Source organism: Borostomias antarcticus (genome assembly GCF_949987555.1).
Source record: "Borostomias antarcticus genome assembly, chromosome: 7".
NCBI lineage: Eukaryota > Metazoa > Chordata > Actinopteri > Stomiiformes > Stomiidae > Borostomias > Borostomias antarcticus.
This window is the reverse complement of record NC_140240.1, coordinates 10,038,724-10,056,877: the sequence shown is the minus strand read 5'-3', so window position 1 is coordinate 10,056,877 and position 18,154 is coordinate 10,038,724. Positions and strand designations below refer to the sequence as shown.

At 46.7% G+C, this 18,154-nt stretch overlaps 2 protein-coding genes across 2 annotated transcripts; both read left to right on the top strand.

Annotated features, from left to right (window-relative positions):
• Positions 1–86: 86 nt before the first annotated feature.
• pfkfb2b (6-phosphofructo-2-kinase/fructose-2,6-biphosphatase 2b) lies at positions 87–7,783 on the top strand (the record flags this gene model as incomplete). The annotated part of the gene is made up of 15 exons (XM_084441323.1): positions 87–177; positions 571–696; positions 936–1,032; positions 1,989–2,055; positions 2,410–2,484; positions 2,659–2,715; positions 2,961–3,085; positions 3,280–3,487; positions 3,775–3,921; positions 4,031–4,135; positions 4,371–4,500; positions 4,807–4,869; positions 5,109–5,173; positions 6,078–6,278; positions 7,718–7,783. The coding sequence occupies 15 exons, from the start codon at positions 87–89 to the stop codon at positions 7,781–7,783; spliced, it is 1,623 nt and encodes a 540-aa protein (XP_084297449.1).
• A 2,796-nt stretch (positions 7,784–10,579) lies between these two features.
• On the top strand, positions 10,580–16,375 carry yod1 (YOD1 deubiquitinase; the record flags this gene model as incomplete). Its single annotated transcript, XM_084441189.1, has 2 exons — positions 10,580–10,787; positions 12,602–16,375. 2 exons carry the CDS (start codon positions 10,580–10,582, stop codon positions 13,312–13,314), a joined length of 921 nt encoding a protein of 306 aa, XP_084297315.1. The 3' UTR covers positions 13,315–16,375.
• Positions 16,376–18,154: the final 1,779 nt, after the last annotated feature.

Genomic DNA, 18,154 nt, shown 5'->3' with positions numbered 1-18,154 from the left:
ACACTCACTCCTCTGTTTCAGGGACAACAATGCTCTTGTAAAGAGAACACACTTTGAGGACCCTGGCACAAGGACATAACCTCGCTATGTCAGCAAGTATCCAGACTGGCTCGGTCAGCTCGGCCAACTCCGCCGACGCCAAGAAAACAGAGCTTAGAGTGAATGCGAAGAAATGCTGTAAGTACCCTAAGCCTGTGGCTCCTAGGGAATTCCACGGGAGAGGTCAGTGAAAATCCCCTTTACAGACCGTGACATGCGGTCAGGACTGCAGAACGCTTCAAACCCTCAGCATGATTAGGCCTATCTGTGGACGTTTTGACCCGCAGACAGTCACCACTGATTGATGAGAATCATGCAGATGATGTTTATCTCTGTTGATAATTACATTCCTGTATATATATATCACTTAATACTGTGTCATCTGAGAGAGTCATACAGACGATTCTCAATAAATAATCAGGGTTACTTGGCTAACATGCTAAAATGCTGCATTTGCGTAAGTCTCTATGTAAATGCTGTGCTTGTGTCTGTCTCTATGTAACCGCTGTGCTTGCGTTTGTCTGTGTTTAGCTTGGGCTTCATACATGACCAACTCTCCAACGGTCATCGTGATGATTGGCCTGCCTGCCCGGGGGAAGACCTACATGTCAAAGAAACTGACCCGGTACCTCAACTGGATCGGAGTGCCGACCAAAGGTCAGAGGGGTCACCGTTTAGTACGACTTACAGTATCTCTCTTTCTCAGACTCTACGGTATCTTTTTCAGAAGCTTTATGAATCTTTAAACCACCAGTGTACACCCATACTGTACCGCCTACCTGAGCCTGCGTGTGTGAGGGCCAGGCCCTGCTGGCTGTGCTGTGTCAACACCGATACCATCAGCTCCGTACTGGGAGGCGGCGTCGCTGACTGACGCCACTGTGCTTGTGTTGCAGTGTTCAACCTGGGCGTTTACCGGCGAGAGGCCGTCAGAGCCTACAAGTCCTACGACTTCTTCCGCCACGATAACGAGGAAGCCATGAAAATAAGGAAGTGAGTTTTCATTTGTTTGTGCGGAGCCACACTGGTACACAGGAAGCACTTCTCGCTCATTTCAACCATAGCTACTGTAGTTGTGAGTCGCAGTTGATACTGATTACCTGACCTTTGCTGATGGCTGTATGAGTATCTGGAAGCCTAGCTCACATTGCCCCAGGCAGATAGACAGACAAACACACATAATGTCATAATTTCCAATAAACAGTATTTTTTACCATGCCATCAGCTCTACACGAACAATCCAAAATGGATCAGTTAATCAATGGTCAGTGGTAATTACTGATGACTGTCGATGGTGCAATGGTAATCAATGACCCTCCACAAATCAGGATGTGAATGAGCTCAGCGATGAGCTGTTGACTCGGCCCAGTGAACTTGTAAAAGCCTTACTTTCTCTTGACAGCATCTCGGCGTGCTACTCATCTAATTATCCCAGCTGGTGCTGTCACACCTCTCTGTCACTCCTCTTTGTCTGACTGTTCGATTGATTCTTTTTGATGCAGTAACTTATTTGTCCTGCACCAGCGCTTAAGCAGATGTGCGTAATGCTTTCCACAAACAAGTAACATTTCGATTGTCAGACCATGAGAAAGAAAGAAAGAAAGAAAGAAAGAAAGAAAGAAAGAAAGAAAGAAAGAAAGAAAGAAAGAAAGAAAGAAAGAAAGAAAGAAAGAAAGAAAGAAAGAAAGAAAGAAAGAGACAGGCATAATGCCAGCGGTCTGCATGATAAAAGTTCAGCTAAAAAAAAAACTCCCTACAATCAAATGATGAAAGGGCACGTGTCTGATCTAACAAAGTGAACTGGTGTTTCTAATGTAGAGTGAGGGATGTGTCCTGTTTGATGCAGACCTGTCGTTGTGTTCCCCAAACCCCAGACAGTGCGTTTCTAATGTAGAGTGAGGGATGTGTCCTGTTTGATGCAGACCTGTCGTTGTGTTCCCCAAACCCAGACAGTGCGCCCTGGTGGCCCTGCAGGACGTCAAGGCCTATCTGAACGAGGAAGGAGGACAGATCGCTGTGAGGCTCCTTCTTTTTTTTTATCTCTCTCTCTCTCTCTCTCTCTCTCTGGCTCCTTCTCTTTCTATTTCTCTCACTCTCGTTCTTTCTCTCTGTCTTTCTCTCTCTCTCTCTTTCTCACTCTTTCTCTCTCACACACTCTTTCTCTCTCTCCCCATGTCATGTTGGTTCCTTCTGAAAAGCTTCAAAATCTTAAATCACTCTAAAATGTGTCAATCACATTCTTAATCCAAAGCCGTTGCAAAAAATAATCTTCACATTTGCGTGATTTAAATTATACTATGATTGCACTGTTATTCTGACAGGTTTGTTATTTGACGCCGGCAATATTCACTTTGTGCTTCCTTTATTCAGGTCTTTGATGCCACAAACACGACCAGAGAGAGGAGAGATCTCATTCTGGGCTTTGTCCAAGAGAATGCATTCAAGGTTGGTGGGAAAAGCAAAGCCAGACATTTCAATAGTTTTTCTCTCGGTCCACTTAAAACCTGTTTAGTGTAGAAGTTGATCGGCCAGGGGCAGGTCTGTTCCCAGCCAACCATCAGGCAGCATTGAAACGACAGCCTCTCAGTCATGGCCGCCCTCCTTTTCTTTCTCCGACAGGTGTTCTTCGTGGAGTCTGTGTGCGACGACCCAGAAATCATTGCTGCTAATATTCTGGTATGTTCCGTTGCCATAGACTCTGTGGCGGACGCAGGCATGGGTCAAAGCAATAAGCTATTTATACAGTCACTGTGTGCTTGTTATGTAACAACCCGTTTGCCAACATTCTTGGCATGTGAAAGTCAAGCGCACAGTATACAAGGTCATTCTGAACAAGGAAATTCTTAGGTCATGGCAAGCAACCACTATGTACAGTAATAGGCATGAAAATATACATGAAATTGTGTTGGAACACCATACAGGAGGTAAAAGTGTCCAGTCCAGACTACCCCGAGAGGCACAGAGAACGAGTGATGGATGACTTCCTCAAACGAATAGAGTGCTACAAGGTCACGTACCAGCCACTGGATCCTGATGAATATGACAAGTAAGAACACTCAAACCAGGTGATCCATGATATAAGTAAACATCATTGGCTCCTTGCTTTTTTATAACCGCAAGCTCAAGCTCTTATGGGAATGAAAGCAAGAGCCCGCCACAATTCCGCAGTGCACACTTCAGCCACTAGATGGAGACAGCCAGCTGCGTGACTGTCTGTGTCCCTCTTCACCCCTTCCCCAGGGACCGGTCCTTCATCAAGGTGATGAACGTGGGACGCAGGTTCCTAGTGAACCGGGTGCAGGACTACATCCAGAGTAAGATCGTCTACTACCTCATGAACATCCACGTGGACTCCCACTCCATCTATTTGTGTCGCCACGGCGAGACCAGCCACAACATAGAGGGCCGTCTCGGAGGAGACTCAGAGCTCTCCCCCCGGGGGAAACAGGTGAGTCGGCCGGCCGTGACCTCAGAGGGACAGTCCGGCCCCTCGTCCTCTGAAGTGTGACCGTGGAGCCGGCAGCAACATTTCACTCTGACTAAATAAAGGGAATCTTGAATCTTGAAAGGAATCTTTTCTCTTTGGGTTTATCTGACAATTTCTCTCTCTTTCGCCCTCTCTCTCTCTTTCACTCTCTCTCTCCCTCTCTCTCTCTCTCTCTCCCTCTCTGTCTCTCTCCCTCTCTCTCTCTCTCCCCCTCTGTCTCTCTCCCTCTCTCTCTCCCTCTCTCCCAGTTCTCCCATGCCCTGCGAGGCTTCATCGAGCAGCACCAGCTGTCAGATCTGAAGGTGTGGACCAGCCAGCTGAGGAGGACCATCCAGACTGCTGAGGAGCTGGGCGTTCCCTACGAGCAGTGGAAGATCCTCAACGAGATCGACGCCGTCCGTACACCACACTTTCCACTCTGAGTTGAGCCCAGTCAATTCTAGCTACGTATACAAGGCTGGTTTCATGGTTCCTAACAGACCCATGTTCTTCTCCTCTCTCCAGGGTGTGTGTGAGGAGATGAGCTATGATATGATCCAGACCACCTTCCCCGAGGAGTTTGCACTGAGGGACCAGGACAAATACCACTACCGCTACCCAGGCGGAGAGGTAAACTGGGCTCTCGACTCACACACACACACACACACACACACACACACAGCCATGAGTCTTGAGTTCTATTCTACCCTTGTTTTAGAAAGGAGATGCACTTTTGAGCTCCGGCAAGTAATAGTACATTGGCTTTTCCTACGTTAAAGGCAATTATTGTTAGTGGGATTGGATAAAAGCGTCAGCTAAACGACTGTAATGTCCTGAAATCCTGTCGTACGCTGTTCTGTGTCAGTCCTACCAGGACCTGGTTCAGCGCTTGGAGCCGGTCATCATGGAGCTGGAGAGGCAGGGTAACGTGCTGGTCATCTGCCACCAGGCCGTCATGCGATGCCTGCTGGCCTACTTCCTGGACAAGAGCGCAGGTGAGCAGAAACGCAGCCGGACGCGGACCGCTCGATACAGCTCGGAGCGAAACCCGCCGAGACTGAACTAGAACGATGATTACAAGATTCCTTTAGAAACATACTCACTGAGAGCAGAGTCGTTGAGACCGACGTCATCGGAAGAGACTATAAACATTCAGTCCAGTCAAGCACAGCCGCGGTCACTCAATATGTATAACTGAGCAGAACCACGGAGACAGAACTAGATATTTAGAACATTCAGTGTGTATCTCCATGAACGAAACACGGAGAATGTCCCACTAACTGTATATTTCTCTCGCTTAGATGACCTGCCGTACCTGAAGTGCCCACTACACACTATTTTCAAGCTCACCCCAGTGGCCTATGGTAAGCCTGGAGTCTTCAGTGGAGCAGGACTATTGTATAAATCCATTTACTAATGCTGTGTACATGTGAAGATGTTCCTATCATTACCAGTCATAAATTAATTGAACGGTATCGGCGAATATCGTCATGGGTGTGGGGAGCTGTTGTGCCCAACCCGCAGATGGCCTAGCTGTCAACCAATCAGATTGCTTGGTTGGAAGATTGACGTCACGTCGATTTGTTAATTCCGTTCTCCTCAGGCTGCAAAGTGGAGATGTTTAACCTGAACGTGGAGGCAGTGAACACACATCGCGATCGTCCTCTTGTAAGTACATCTGGTCGCCCACGTTTTTCCATTATTTCATTTTATTTATCTCAAAGGACTAAGGACTAATATTTATCTCGAAGGACTTCACACACTAGAATGTACACTATCTGTAATTGGATATGATTTATACAGTCATACATATAAAAAGGTCTATGCATTCTTAACTTACTTTTATCCAGCAGTAAATTCTATGAATACTAGATATAGAACATGTGAGCCTAATTAGTTGTGCTGTCTGCTAGTCAGATGTTTTCTGCCTTACAATCCCATCCTCCCGATTTGCAAGGCTTTGCTACCCCGACTTCTGTTTTTGGCGTCCCCGTTCTGCTCGGTTCTGTGTTCTCTGTCCACCTGCACCAGAGAACGTCCTCCGTTCTCTCAGAAGGTGCTGGTTAATCAGACTGGCTCAGACGGCCATGTGTGATTACGTGATTAGTCACTGTGACTCTGGCCGACCTCGCTTCCCTCCCTGCTTGCTCCGTCTGTAAGCAACCCCCCCCCCCCCCCTCTCCTCCGGCTCCGGACCGCTGGCATGACACGACCCAGCTGCGTTGACGAGTGAACTGCTAGTTCAGTACGGTATGTACAGTAACTAGAAAGCCAAAAGGAAAAGCAGCTGTCCCGCTTCCTGAGAGTCGGTTCTGTCGTCTGTCTGTCCCGTTGAAGTCAGTCCAGAGTTGGGAGTTTTGTTTTTCGTTTCGTTCTGTCTGGCAGAATCACCCGTGTCATGTCCCCCTGTGTTGTCCGAGCCGTCGTAGCGGACGGGGGGGGAGGGGGGGTGCTGTTTGTCTCTCGGCTGTGTTCGTGGGGTCGTTGTCCCGGTAACGGTGTGTGTGCCCCCCCGCCACCCCGATCTCTTTTCTCTTAACACTCCCGGTGTCCCCCCTCCCCCCTCCACCCCTCCCTCGTCTCCAACCAGGATAAAGCGCGGAGGGACCCCGCCCCCACCTTGCTCCGGCGGAATAGTTACACCCCCCTGTCCAGTCACGACCAGGTCAAGCGGCCGAGGCTCTACAGTGCAGGCAGCCGCCCCTGGCCCCCGCTGGCCCCCGGCAGGGTGGCCCTGCAGTTCCCCGAGATGCCAGAGGGACAGCAAAGCGAAGTTAGTGTGGGAATCGACGGCACCCTCGACTAACCAATCAATCACTCTTAATTATACTCAGTCACCCCCCCCCCTCCCCCCCTCCCTGGGTTGAGAATCCCCCAGATCCTCCTGCTAATCCACTGATTGTGTTGGTTGGTAGCAGAGAGGAGTGTTTCTCAGGCATGCGCTGGTCTTGTTTGCTGGCTTCCTCTTCCGTGCTGTTACCGTCTTCCCTGTGTGCGTGTGTGCGTGCGCGTGCGTGTGTGTGCGTGCGTGTGTGTGTGTGTGTGCGTGCGTTCGCGCGTGTCTCTGCCCACCAGCTGTTTGTCTAGCATTGCCTCTGCTTGAATATGCAAAGCACCGTGTCTCACTAGCTTCACTGCTACCTTTTACACTCATACAGGACTCACAGGCGTGCACACACATACTGTACACACACACACACACACACACACGGTATACAACAACAGATAAAGAAAACAGAGCTTATACATTTTTTGGCCTAAGTGAAAACGAGCTGCATATTCAGCGTTGGTGTGAGCGTGTTGTGGTGGTTCGCTTTGCAGTGTGGGTACGGTACTTCAGCTCCTCTCCACATTCCTATCTCTATCTCTCCTCCTCCTTTCTCTCTCTCCCTCCCTCCCTCTCGTCCGTCTTCACAGCCTCGTATAGGAAGCAGTGGTCTGTGAGTATTGTGGAGAATTTCCTGTAGAGCATCCTTCCATATATTTTCCACTTGACACTCAATCCATGTGATCGACCGGCTCTGTAAGAAGCGGAATCCAATTTCCTCAAACCAAAGATGGCAATTTATTCAGACTGTTCTGTCTTATCATTGATATCTTTATTTAGATTGCTATTCTTGCACTTTGCCTTCAGCACTAGATTATGCTCTTAGTCACTTGATTTAGAAAGGAGAGGCACTTGTGACTTCTGGCAAGCAGATGTACATTGGCTTTACCTACGTTAAATGCAGTTATTGTAAGTCTCTTTGGATAGATGCATCAGCTAAATGACTAATGTAATGTATCTATTCAGTCATTGATATCTATTCAGTCCATCCAGTACATTTTATACAGAGGGTTTTGTTGTATGAAGATGGCGTTATTATAACCACCATGTTTTCCCTTGCACAGATGTCTGTTGATCACCAGTGTCTACAGATGTAGGCTATCTGATGCATCGCAGACACAAACTGCTTCAATCAAATTCTCTGCTATCTGTTCAACTTTACAAAGATAGATACTATGTCTTCAAAAGACATACATTATGGACTGAAATTGGATGTTTGATTGAATTTTGATTGATCAGTTGAATTGATTTATTGAAAAATAAAATGATACATTATCCAATATTTTAAATCATCTTTTGTTGCACTTGCTGATAAGGCTCGTTGATATGAACAAGCAGCAGTAGACCGTGTTTAACCTTAAACATCCTGTTTGTTTATCTTGAAGGAGTTCCTGTGTGACGGAATCGACTTTGACAGCCCAGAAGAAACTAGTGGCTGTGTCCGCTTCTGAGTGACCGCCACAACGCCACCCTCTGGACCAGATGCTGCTGCTGCTTCTCTCTCAATGGCTCAGAGCGGACTTCACCTCCAGTCCTCCTCCTCCTCCTCCTCTACTCCTCTTCCTCCTCCTCCACCTCCTCTCTCTCTTCCTCCTCCTCTTCTCCTCCTCCTCCTCCTCATCCCTCCTCTCCTCCTCCCCCTTCTCATCCCCCCTCACCTCCTCTCCTCCTCCCCCTCCTCTCCTCCTCCTCCTCATCCCCCCTCACCTCCTCTCCTCCTCCTCTTCCTCCTGACCTTGCCCATCACCTCCACCCTGCACGTCAAGGCTGCTTAGCTGCCCTGCGGTGCAACTTCTACTGGACACACGTCCTGCATGTGTGCCTATAGAGATGGCCAGCAACACGCTCTACGTGCTCTCTCAAAAACAGCTCTTCTATAGGAGTATTTCCTTGCTGTGTGTATGCTTGTGAAAGGGGCCTTGTTGGGTGTCTTGTTGAATCTAAGAGGTTTTGCTGGGAGTGTGTGATAGTGTGATGGTATTCTTTAGTGCAGCGTACTGTACTGTATCTGGGTTAGACGCCACAGTGAGCTTTTTTAATATTGTGGTCATCATATGGTCAGTGTAGGAGCTAGTTCATATAGAGGTATATATTTCAGCCTAATCCTTTTAAGTAATCAAAGCTATAGCACACATATTTGTCTTCGCTTGACACAATGTAAGTGAAGGAAATTGAGATGTTACTGGGGCAAGCTGAGGAAATGATTGATCTTAATGATTGTACAAATCGACTTTTGCGTAAGAGTTCCTTTGGGAGATTTTCCCACTGAAGTGACACTGCTTGGTCCCACAGTCCATCCCACTAACCGTTATTTGCCATGTTCTTGGTTGATTGGTGGGAGGAGTGGCTTTTCTCCAAAACACTAACATTACTGAAAGCAACAATAAGCAACATCTGCCTTTGTATGACACCAACTTATTGGAAACGTTGTCTCTATTCGGCATATTCTTAATCACAAAATGCCATTAAATGTGGCTTGTTTGTATGTAATACTAAAGTTTGAAACCCAACCTCACCCCCCACCCCCCAAAAAATATTTTATGCTTGGAGATACTTGAAGGAAACATATTTACTGCTACAGTATGGTTTCAGTGAGGTGTGACGTCATGTCATATTTCAGTTGGGTATATTGATCTATATTTTAATGTCTGAATAGTTTTTTTGAGACAATGTGCGGCTGAACAGGGTTCATTATGATGGCTATGTGAAGCCACTCGTGGCACACTAGATTTTTTAAATGAAGATAAAGCAAATTTGCCTTTTTGGCAAATATTGAAGCTTGGTCCTCTGATATTCAGTCATTTCCGGAAAGGGAAGTTCCAAAGATATATGGTGACTATGTTTGAATGTATGTAGTAGTAATGTAGTTTTCCAATGCTACCAGGGGATGTCATGTAAAATGTGTATTCATGCTTTGCAGTTCAATGTGTAAATGTTGCCTTAAGACTAGGTTAGGTGACTATTAGCCTATACTGTAATTTTTATTTCATTGTTGGATCAGCATATTGTATTTAAGACGTCTCCTCTGTTATTATAAAGAACCACCATGTTACACGATGGCTTCCTTTTTGCGCTTGATTCATTTAAGTTAGGTTTTTCAGTCTGTACTGATTTAACAGTTATTGAATTAGGCATCCTTTTATAGGCAGTATGCTATATATTTCAGACGCCCCACTGACCTCTGAACATAGCCTTGCGTGTACCTGTCCTGTCCCCCAGTGTGTTAACTGGCCTTGGGGGATCCCCTCAGCCCCGCCCAACCAGAAGACCATTGTGTATTACGTCACTGTACTGAATAAAACATGATTACGTAGCTGTGCACGTGTGACGTTTGACGCACCAGTTGTAGCTGTGGGTGTTTTTATTGTCTGAGGCAGTGGCAGTTTACATCAGGTAAGCAGTTAAAATAGCACATTAATAAGCATAATCTTGTTAATATATACTGGAGAATTTGCATACAGTTTAGTGGTTTTCCAAAGTGAGAGTTCAACTGGTATGCAAGTTAATAAAGACTAGCTAGCTTGGCTGTCTAAACTGGCTATCTAACTGGTTGTTTTGCAGTCTCACTAGCCAGCTAAGCTAGCTAGACGTTAGCTGCCAAATATTTCAGTGTCAGGTTCTAGCTAGCTTGTGGTTAGTTAGGAGCAACTGTAGATAGCTAACAAAATGTCAGTATTTTGAATTGCCATTCCATTTATGTTGATGATCTCACCTGGGAGTGGCAGCTAGCTAAAAACCCAGTAGGCTAAATTAGCTAACGTTAGCTAGCTGGATGAATAGAGAACAAAGAAGCAGTAACGTTTGAGTTCAGTCAGTTCGTCTCTCTTTCAATTCTTGTCTGATCAGCGGTTTACTTGTTCAGCTACGTTAACTGGTCGAGCTGAAATGACAAGAGCAGCAAGTAACTTGAGCTTGCCCATATTCCTATCAGTCTGCTTGTTATTCATGGTAAAATAGACCTTTCTAATCTGTGTAACTATCGTTAGCTAGCAAGCAGCAAAACACCCCACAAGATTCCTGACACTGCTCCACTGGCACTAAGTTAGTACATCATTGAGCACTATAGCTCACCTTATAGCTATCATATTCAATAATGTATTTTAAAGGAAAGTGATAGGCTGTGTCCTATGCCTATACCAACATACAGCCTGTTATCAACGTCATCGGCAACTTATCAGGACCACTTGAGCGATACCAATGCCACAGTTCGATGTCTGCCTTTTCTCCAGAGCAGAAAGGTGGCCAGGATGTTGCGGCTACGTTGTAAGACCAAAAACGGGAGCCACATCATGCAGGGCCTGACGCACCAGTCCTGCGTACAGGAGCTGAAGACCAAGGTGGAGGAGCTGACGGGGATCCCCTGCGACGTGCAGAAGATCATGGTGGGCTACCCCCCCTCCAGCCTGGACCTTCGGGACGGAGACGCCCACCTCAAGGACTACCCCATCAAATCAGGTGGGGTCCATTGGAAACTGCCCTGGGGGACTAACGGTCAGATCAGTCACTTATCTTGGGCTGTAGAATGAGTGGTGAGGGACTTGGGCCAGGTTTGTAAAGGTAAGTGACTCCAATCAATATGTGAACAATGCGCCTTTGATGTTATGCAATGGTCATGTAATTGAGTCTCCTCTTTCTCTCAGCTCTCTGTCAAACCTACTCATGTTACAGTTACTCACAGTTGGACTTGTTGTAGTCTGACTCACCCGATGTAGGTTTTGGGGATAAGCCTTGTCATTTGTTTATTACCGGCCAATCAGTGACGACAGAATATTTTGTCGGCCCAATCAGATTCAATCCAGACTACGTGAAACAACAACAACATGGCAACCGCTCTGCCCAAGATGCGTGTGATTGGTTGAAAGAAATACTGTGTTTTTTTGTGTGTTGGCTGTAAGCCGACACACCAAGGAGAGGGAATCATTTTTGTCCGTGCTTCTTGCGTCTTGCGTCGTGTTGTTGACCTGCAATTCCATTGCTGCTACCACAAGAGGCAGTAGTCCCAGAACATCAAAACCAAAAGACTCCATCCCTACATGCGTAGTTTCTCTCCCTATCTGCATGTGTGTACGGGGGGGGGGTTGGGGGGCATTGGGAGTAATAACAATGTCGGAGAAGACCCTGTGCAAGACCCCACGGTATGCTACTGCATTATAGACAGACAGTCCTCATTACAATAGGAGTAGGACACTTCAAATCCTATAGTAATTAATTTTTGTATAGGATGTGATGCACCAGTCGCTCCACGCCTACAGTATGTGGTTTATTTTCAGTGATTAGACTGACTGTTGACTGGCACAGCTTTAGGTGGTGATGGAGAAATGATCTTAATGTATTGATGCTTTTTTGTGCGTGACTTACAGTGCCAGCGCACCTAGTATAGCGTTCGTCCGGTCATCACTCCCTCCCTCCCCTCCGTTACTGCGGACAATGTTGGCCTGCATTTCTATGTTGGCACCACAAGAGGCAGTAGTCCCAGCACACCAAAATCAAGAAGGACACCAAAATCAACCCGCCGATCTACACTGCACAAGTAGAGTAGTGGTGAGAGCATTGGACTCCCACCCTGGAGACTGGGGTTGAAGACTCGGTGGGGATGACTTTATGGGACTATACCCCAAACCTCCACATGTTCATCCTTTCACTCCAACCTTTACCCCTTGCCTTATAGATCAGATCCTGTCCCAAACCCAACCCATATTCTAACCCCAACCCACACTAGGGACTGGAAGAAGGACACCAAAACCCACCCGCCGATCTCCACTGCACAAGTAGAGTAGTGGTGAGAGCATTGGACTCCCACCCAGGAGACCGGGGTTCCTGGTGGGGATGACTTTATGTTATCATCAGTGTAACTGCTTTAGCCACTGACCGCTACCATTAATGTTATGGAAGCTGCTAGTTGTTGTGAGCCCATGAGCTAACTGGCTATCCCGCTCTTATTGTGCTGGATTAGCATTGGAAGCATTGGAACTGATGTGTCCAGGTGACAAGACCTATCTTTATTTATCAAACATTACCGTCCTACCAGTCCCGCACAGAAACAAGCCAGCCAACACACATAAGCCAGGCTTGACCTGGCCTGGTTTACCATCATTACCATCCGATCCCCGAATAGTAATGAGTCCAGCCAGACCTTTCTCCAGCGCTGGGCACAGAGTAAACCAAGTGTGGAAAGTGAGGTCTGTCTATGCGAGACTAGTCTTGTCGCAACTGTCATATTTGAATGTCCACTCGCTCACAAATGACCTCCGCCGCCTCTCGCTGTGCAGGTGACACACTCATCGTGGAGGAGGAGAAGAACAAGCCGAAGCCCCCGGCCGACCCCGCCGTGACCCCCGTGGCCAAGGGCCCGCGTGTGGAGCCCCCCGCCCCGGTGCTGGCCCGGCGCGTGGTCCCGGCGGACAACTCCTGCCTCTTCACCAGCGTCTCCTACGTGGTGGAGGGTGGCGTCTACGACCCGGCGTGCGCGCCCGAGATGCGCGACCTCATCGCCCAGATCGTGTCCAGCGACCCGGCCGCCTACTCGGAGGCCGTGCTGGGGAAGACGAACGAGGAGTACTGCGCCTGGATCCGCCGCGGCGACACCTGGGGCGGCGCCATCGAGGTGTCCATCCTCGCCAAGTTCTACCAGTGCGAGATCGGGGTGGTGGACACGCAGACGGTGCGCGTGGATCGCTTCGGCGAGGACGCCGGCTACCGCAAGCGCGTGCTGCTGATCTACGACGGCATCCACTACGACCCGCTGCAGAGGGAGACGCCTTGTGAGGACGCGCCGCCGCCACAGACCGTCTTCTCCACGACGGACGACGTCATCCTGGCGCAGGCGCTGGAGCTGGCGGATGAGGCCCGGCGGAAGAGGCAGTTCACGGACGTCAACCGCTTCGCGCTGCGCTGCATGGTGTGCCAGACAGGCCTGGTGGGACAGAAGGAGGCGCGGGAGCACGCCAAGGAGACTGGCCACACCAACTTCGGAGAGGTGTGAATGAGAAGAGTGGATGGATTTACCCCCTTTTTTCTTTCCTCCACTTACAACCACTACTCGCCCACCGGCCGTATCCCTCCACCTGCCCACCTGTACCCCCCCCCTCCTCCTCCTCCACCCTCCTCACCCGTACCCCTCCACCCTCCTATTCAATCCTACCTTTTCAACCCTACCTGTTCAATCCTACCTTTTCAATCCTACCTGTTCAATCCTACCTGTCCCTCCCTACCTGTCCCTCCCTACCTGTCCCTCCCTATCTGTCCATCTCTACCTGTTCAGTATTAGTCAGCTGCTGTCGCTCCAGCTGCTGTCAGTGCTCAAGCTACTGCAAATCTTTGACCTCATTAAATCACTACTTCTCACTATCATTTGGAGACGTTCTCAGCTCAGTTACTACTTAAAGGAACACGCCAACGTTTGGGGAAATGAACTTATTTGCCATCTAAACCCAGTCAGATAAGAAGATGCATACCCTTCTCTGTATGCAGTAGGGAAACATTGAGATCTGTTAGAGCTGTTAGCCTAGCTTAGCGCAATCACTGGAAGTGGATTTGAAACTTTAGCCTAGGCTAAAGGCTCTAACGGCTCTCAATGCTTCCTACAGTACGCACAGAGAAGAGAAAGGTTTATATAGGGTATGTATTCTTGTCTTACTCTGGGGAAGATGAGCGCAAATAAGCTAATTTACCCAAAAGTTGGCATGTTGCTTTAAGTCCTAATGCTTAACTCAACACACTGTTAGAGGTGGTGGGAAAAATTGAGTCATGTGTGAATTGTGATTCTACTCTCTACGATTATCAATCGATTGACAAATTCAAAAAACGTTCCAAAAAAAGGCTTTCTTGCTGCTTTGCCGGCAGTCCAGCAGAGGGCGGACTTGGCCTTCAGCCCCTCTAACATTACCAGTCATGTCAATAAAGCATTTTGACTTGAGGCTTAATCACATGCACTTGGGGAGTATTTAATGGGTTACAGTAGTTAAATGGTGAAAAAGTCATTGATCACATCGATAATCATTAATAATCGTTTTGAAAATTGTTTTGGAATTGTGACCCGAAGAACCGAATCGAATGGTGAGGTCACAACGATTTCCCACCCCCTACTGCTAGTGTGTGGTGTTCAGTTAAGTGTTGTTGCTCATGTGTAGCATGTGTTCAGTTAAGTGTTGTTGCTCATGTGTAGCATGTGTTCAGTTTGTTTACTTACAGAGCAGAAATGTCTCTGGAAACCAAAACTTCACCAGGTCTGAGCTGTTTGGGACAGGTAGGCTTGACAGTGTTACCACACACAGTGTAGGATTGTGTTCTTTTCCCCAAAGGCATTGTGTCAACACCAGTTAAGTGCTTTTTAGTTTTTTAATCATCATTGAGGACATGCAGATTAGTGTTGATTGATTGCCTATCTAGCTAGTATTTGAAAAACAATTGATGAATTGCCAATGATCAAATGGAAAGCCCGTTAAGGTAGAGAGCCTGTTCTCTTTGTTTGCGGCGGCAAGATATTTGGTGTTTGAACAGACGTGCTAGTGTAAACCTTGGTTAAGTCTTTTGAAAGGTCAACAGAACTCTATAGAAGATTGATGTGGACGATGAGGCTAATTTTCCAAACGCTATATGTCTTTGTTGTTACTTTTGTCACATGGCTCTGGGAGTAAAATGAAAATATACATTTTGTTGCTGAACATCTCAAGCAAATATTAGCTACATAAAGTCATGAGACTGTCATCAATCTGTCAAACTGTTATACTATGAACTTTTAAATGTACAGATCTTTTTTTTTTTCTTTCTTTTTTTTAACATGGGTTTCATTTTTACCCAAGTGTAATTAGTGGTTTACAAATGAACTAGACTTCAGGAAAGAGCGGTAAGAAAGCAAGAGATGTTTGTTTTGATTGATTGATTGATTGATTGATTGATTGATGTTTGAATAGATAGACAGAGTGGTGATAGACAGAGTGTAACAGCTGTATGGGAACTGCTCACTGCTGATGTATTTCAGGTACGGTCCACCCTATGTGCTTTTCTGGTCGACATTCACTCCACCACAGTGTTCTAGTAGTCTCTCCTCTCCCACGGGTGTAGCCTGTACCCCCACACTCCCTCTGGACTCGGGTCACACCCTCCTGCCATGTCACGGTAGATGTCCTTGGTCCATGTTTGTTTAATGTGATGCATGATGTCAGAAAACATACTGCCACTCTGGTATGCCTTCACAGGCTCAGACACTTCCTGGAATGTTTGTTTTTATATCAGAGGGCTGTGGAGAACTCTAGGGGGGTCATCTCACAAGGCATCACTTGGCATTTCAATAAAACTGAAGATATGTGTCAGACGTCAGCTTGAGTCCCCCCCCCCCCCTCCCATCACTGAAGATGAAACACACTGACCATTTTTTCTGTTTGCAAGGAGACACTGCTTATCAGTCATAAACCTTAGACTTCCTTAGATTTTTTCTTTTTCTTAATAGTCAGCAGTCTACTGGTCATTCCACACACATTGTCTGAAAGAAAGCTTTGGCTTTTTCCTGTTCGGGTTTAATATTTACACAGGGTGCAGCCATTCTGATACGAGAAACTGCTTGTTTTATGCCGTGTATTTGGACATGGACGCAGGTCAAGGGTAAATATTTCAACCTGTGTGGTTGACAGCTTCTCTCTTAGGAGGACAATTATGGATCATGAAACCAGCTGTATATCGCCACGTGCGAAGCCAGGTTTGCTAGGCCCGTATGCACGGAACATGAAAAGAAGGAAGACGTCGTAAATCACTATCTTATCGGGAACTTTAGCTACTGTACACGCGGAGCAAAGCGAAGCTAATGAATGCCATAGACGCGCCTCGCGTGCTCGGTCACGAGCCGCGTCATGTGAGACGCACCTGACCCTTCCTGCTTCTGCTCCATGTCTGTGCCCCCGAGGGTACATATGGCTGAGATATGGGATCCGGGTCTGGGCCCCCGAGGGTACATAATGGCTGAGATATGGGATCCGGGTCTGGGCCCCCAAAGGAACGTTCGCGAGGCTACTACTGTAACAGTTCTCCCGTGTTCCCATTCATGGCTTCTCCAAGGACACTTACAATGAATGTTGCACACTTGAGCACTACAACCGTAAAACTGGATTTACTTGATTTTGTGTCACAATAAAAAGTTATGATTCAAGATATTGTGTTTCTTTGTGTTTACTGGCGATTTCAACAGTAGGTAATGCGTGAGTGTTTGGGAACCCTGCTAGAAGAGCATACAATTATTAATTAGCAACAACATATAATTAAAAGGATAAAGTAGAACAATAATCTCAGTTTGATTGCTGTCACCAGGGTCCACTGACCAGACAGCTATCAGTGACAAATCCCATTGTTCAAACAGGATTAAAACCCTGCCAATTCACTGGGGTTATTTAAGGAACTTTTAACCTCCCATAATAGGATTATAGATTTGGGCAGGACGGTGACAGCTCGTTTAGCACTCAGCCACTATAATCAAAACAATGTGTTAAATTGGCTACAATTAGAAAAATACATGCAGAAAACAACCAAGTTATTCAATATTAACCTACAACCTTTCTAGGCCAGGAGAGGGCAAGTTGCACTTAACGCTGCGCTGTGATTGGCTAGCAGAAGGGCTCCGTTATTGTGTCTCATCTCCCGTGGTAAGCGCTCCTGAACACACTTGCTGCCGACTACCGCACATGAATAGGTGGACCAACTCACGCTAAGGATGGGACGTCTTCTATCAGAAAGTCTATAGAATTGCACTACCTTTTCAGGTAGGCTAATATTAATTATTCAGATTGTTTGTTTAGGCTATTATTGTGGTAGTTTTTTACTTTTCCCCCCACATTTGTTATATACGGGTGTTTCAAAACAAGCTAAATCGAATACCTGATAATTAAAACCATTGTACCTGAATTACTGTAGGCCTATGTTTAGAGGCGGATAAGAAAAAAAAAATCTTTTTAGGTTTACAGTAGGTTAGAATAACAAAATGACTATTTCATGGTCCAAATAAAGGCAGTTTTGAATAATAAGCAAAACAGAATATCTAGGCCTATATTAGGCATACTATACTGTCCTGATCATAGCAGGTACACATCAGTGCATTGTCACAGAGAAAGTGCCTCTGCTCTCAATTGCAAATAGACTCTCAGGAACGCAAAGCCAGGTGCTGTTGTTTAACATTAACCCACTGATAACACAGAGCATTTTACCAGCTCAGACATAATCCAACTGTTAATGGATCCGTCCTAGTCCAGAAATGCACTGGTTCCAATTCAGAACAGCATATTTACATGTGAACATTATATCTACTCTTCAGACGGCTTTGCTCCTTGGATTTTGTTATGAGTGTATTGTTCCTGGGTAACATCAGGGAGCAAACCTTGCCTTTATTGTGAGGTCCAAGGCCAGTTCGTTGGGTTGGGCAGTAGGTGTGTCACAGATAGAAAGATAACATTAACAAGAACATTATTGCCAGACTATAGACATCTGACTCAGATCAACCAAAGGACATTGGAGATAAGTCTGGAAATGAAAGGCCCTCTTGTTATGGTGGAAAGGAGCCCTTTGAGCTGAGGGTTGGACACTGGTAACCTCTGTTACCGTTTCACTATGGGAAGGGACACTACATGGGAGCACTAGACTAGTGCAGCCAGTGAGCCAGTGTCTGTCTGGAAGAGAGAGGTAAATCATTACGCTAATGGTCAGGGGTCTGTCTCTATGTGCTCAGGAAATGACAGTAGGTTGACATTGTGTGTACTGTAGCCTCCATCTGTCTGCACGATAACAGCATCTACAGAACTGAAACCAGGCTGATAACCTGCACTGTAGATAGAACACATCAC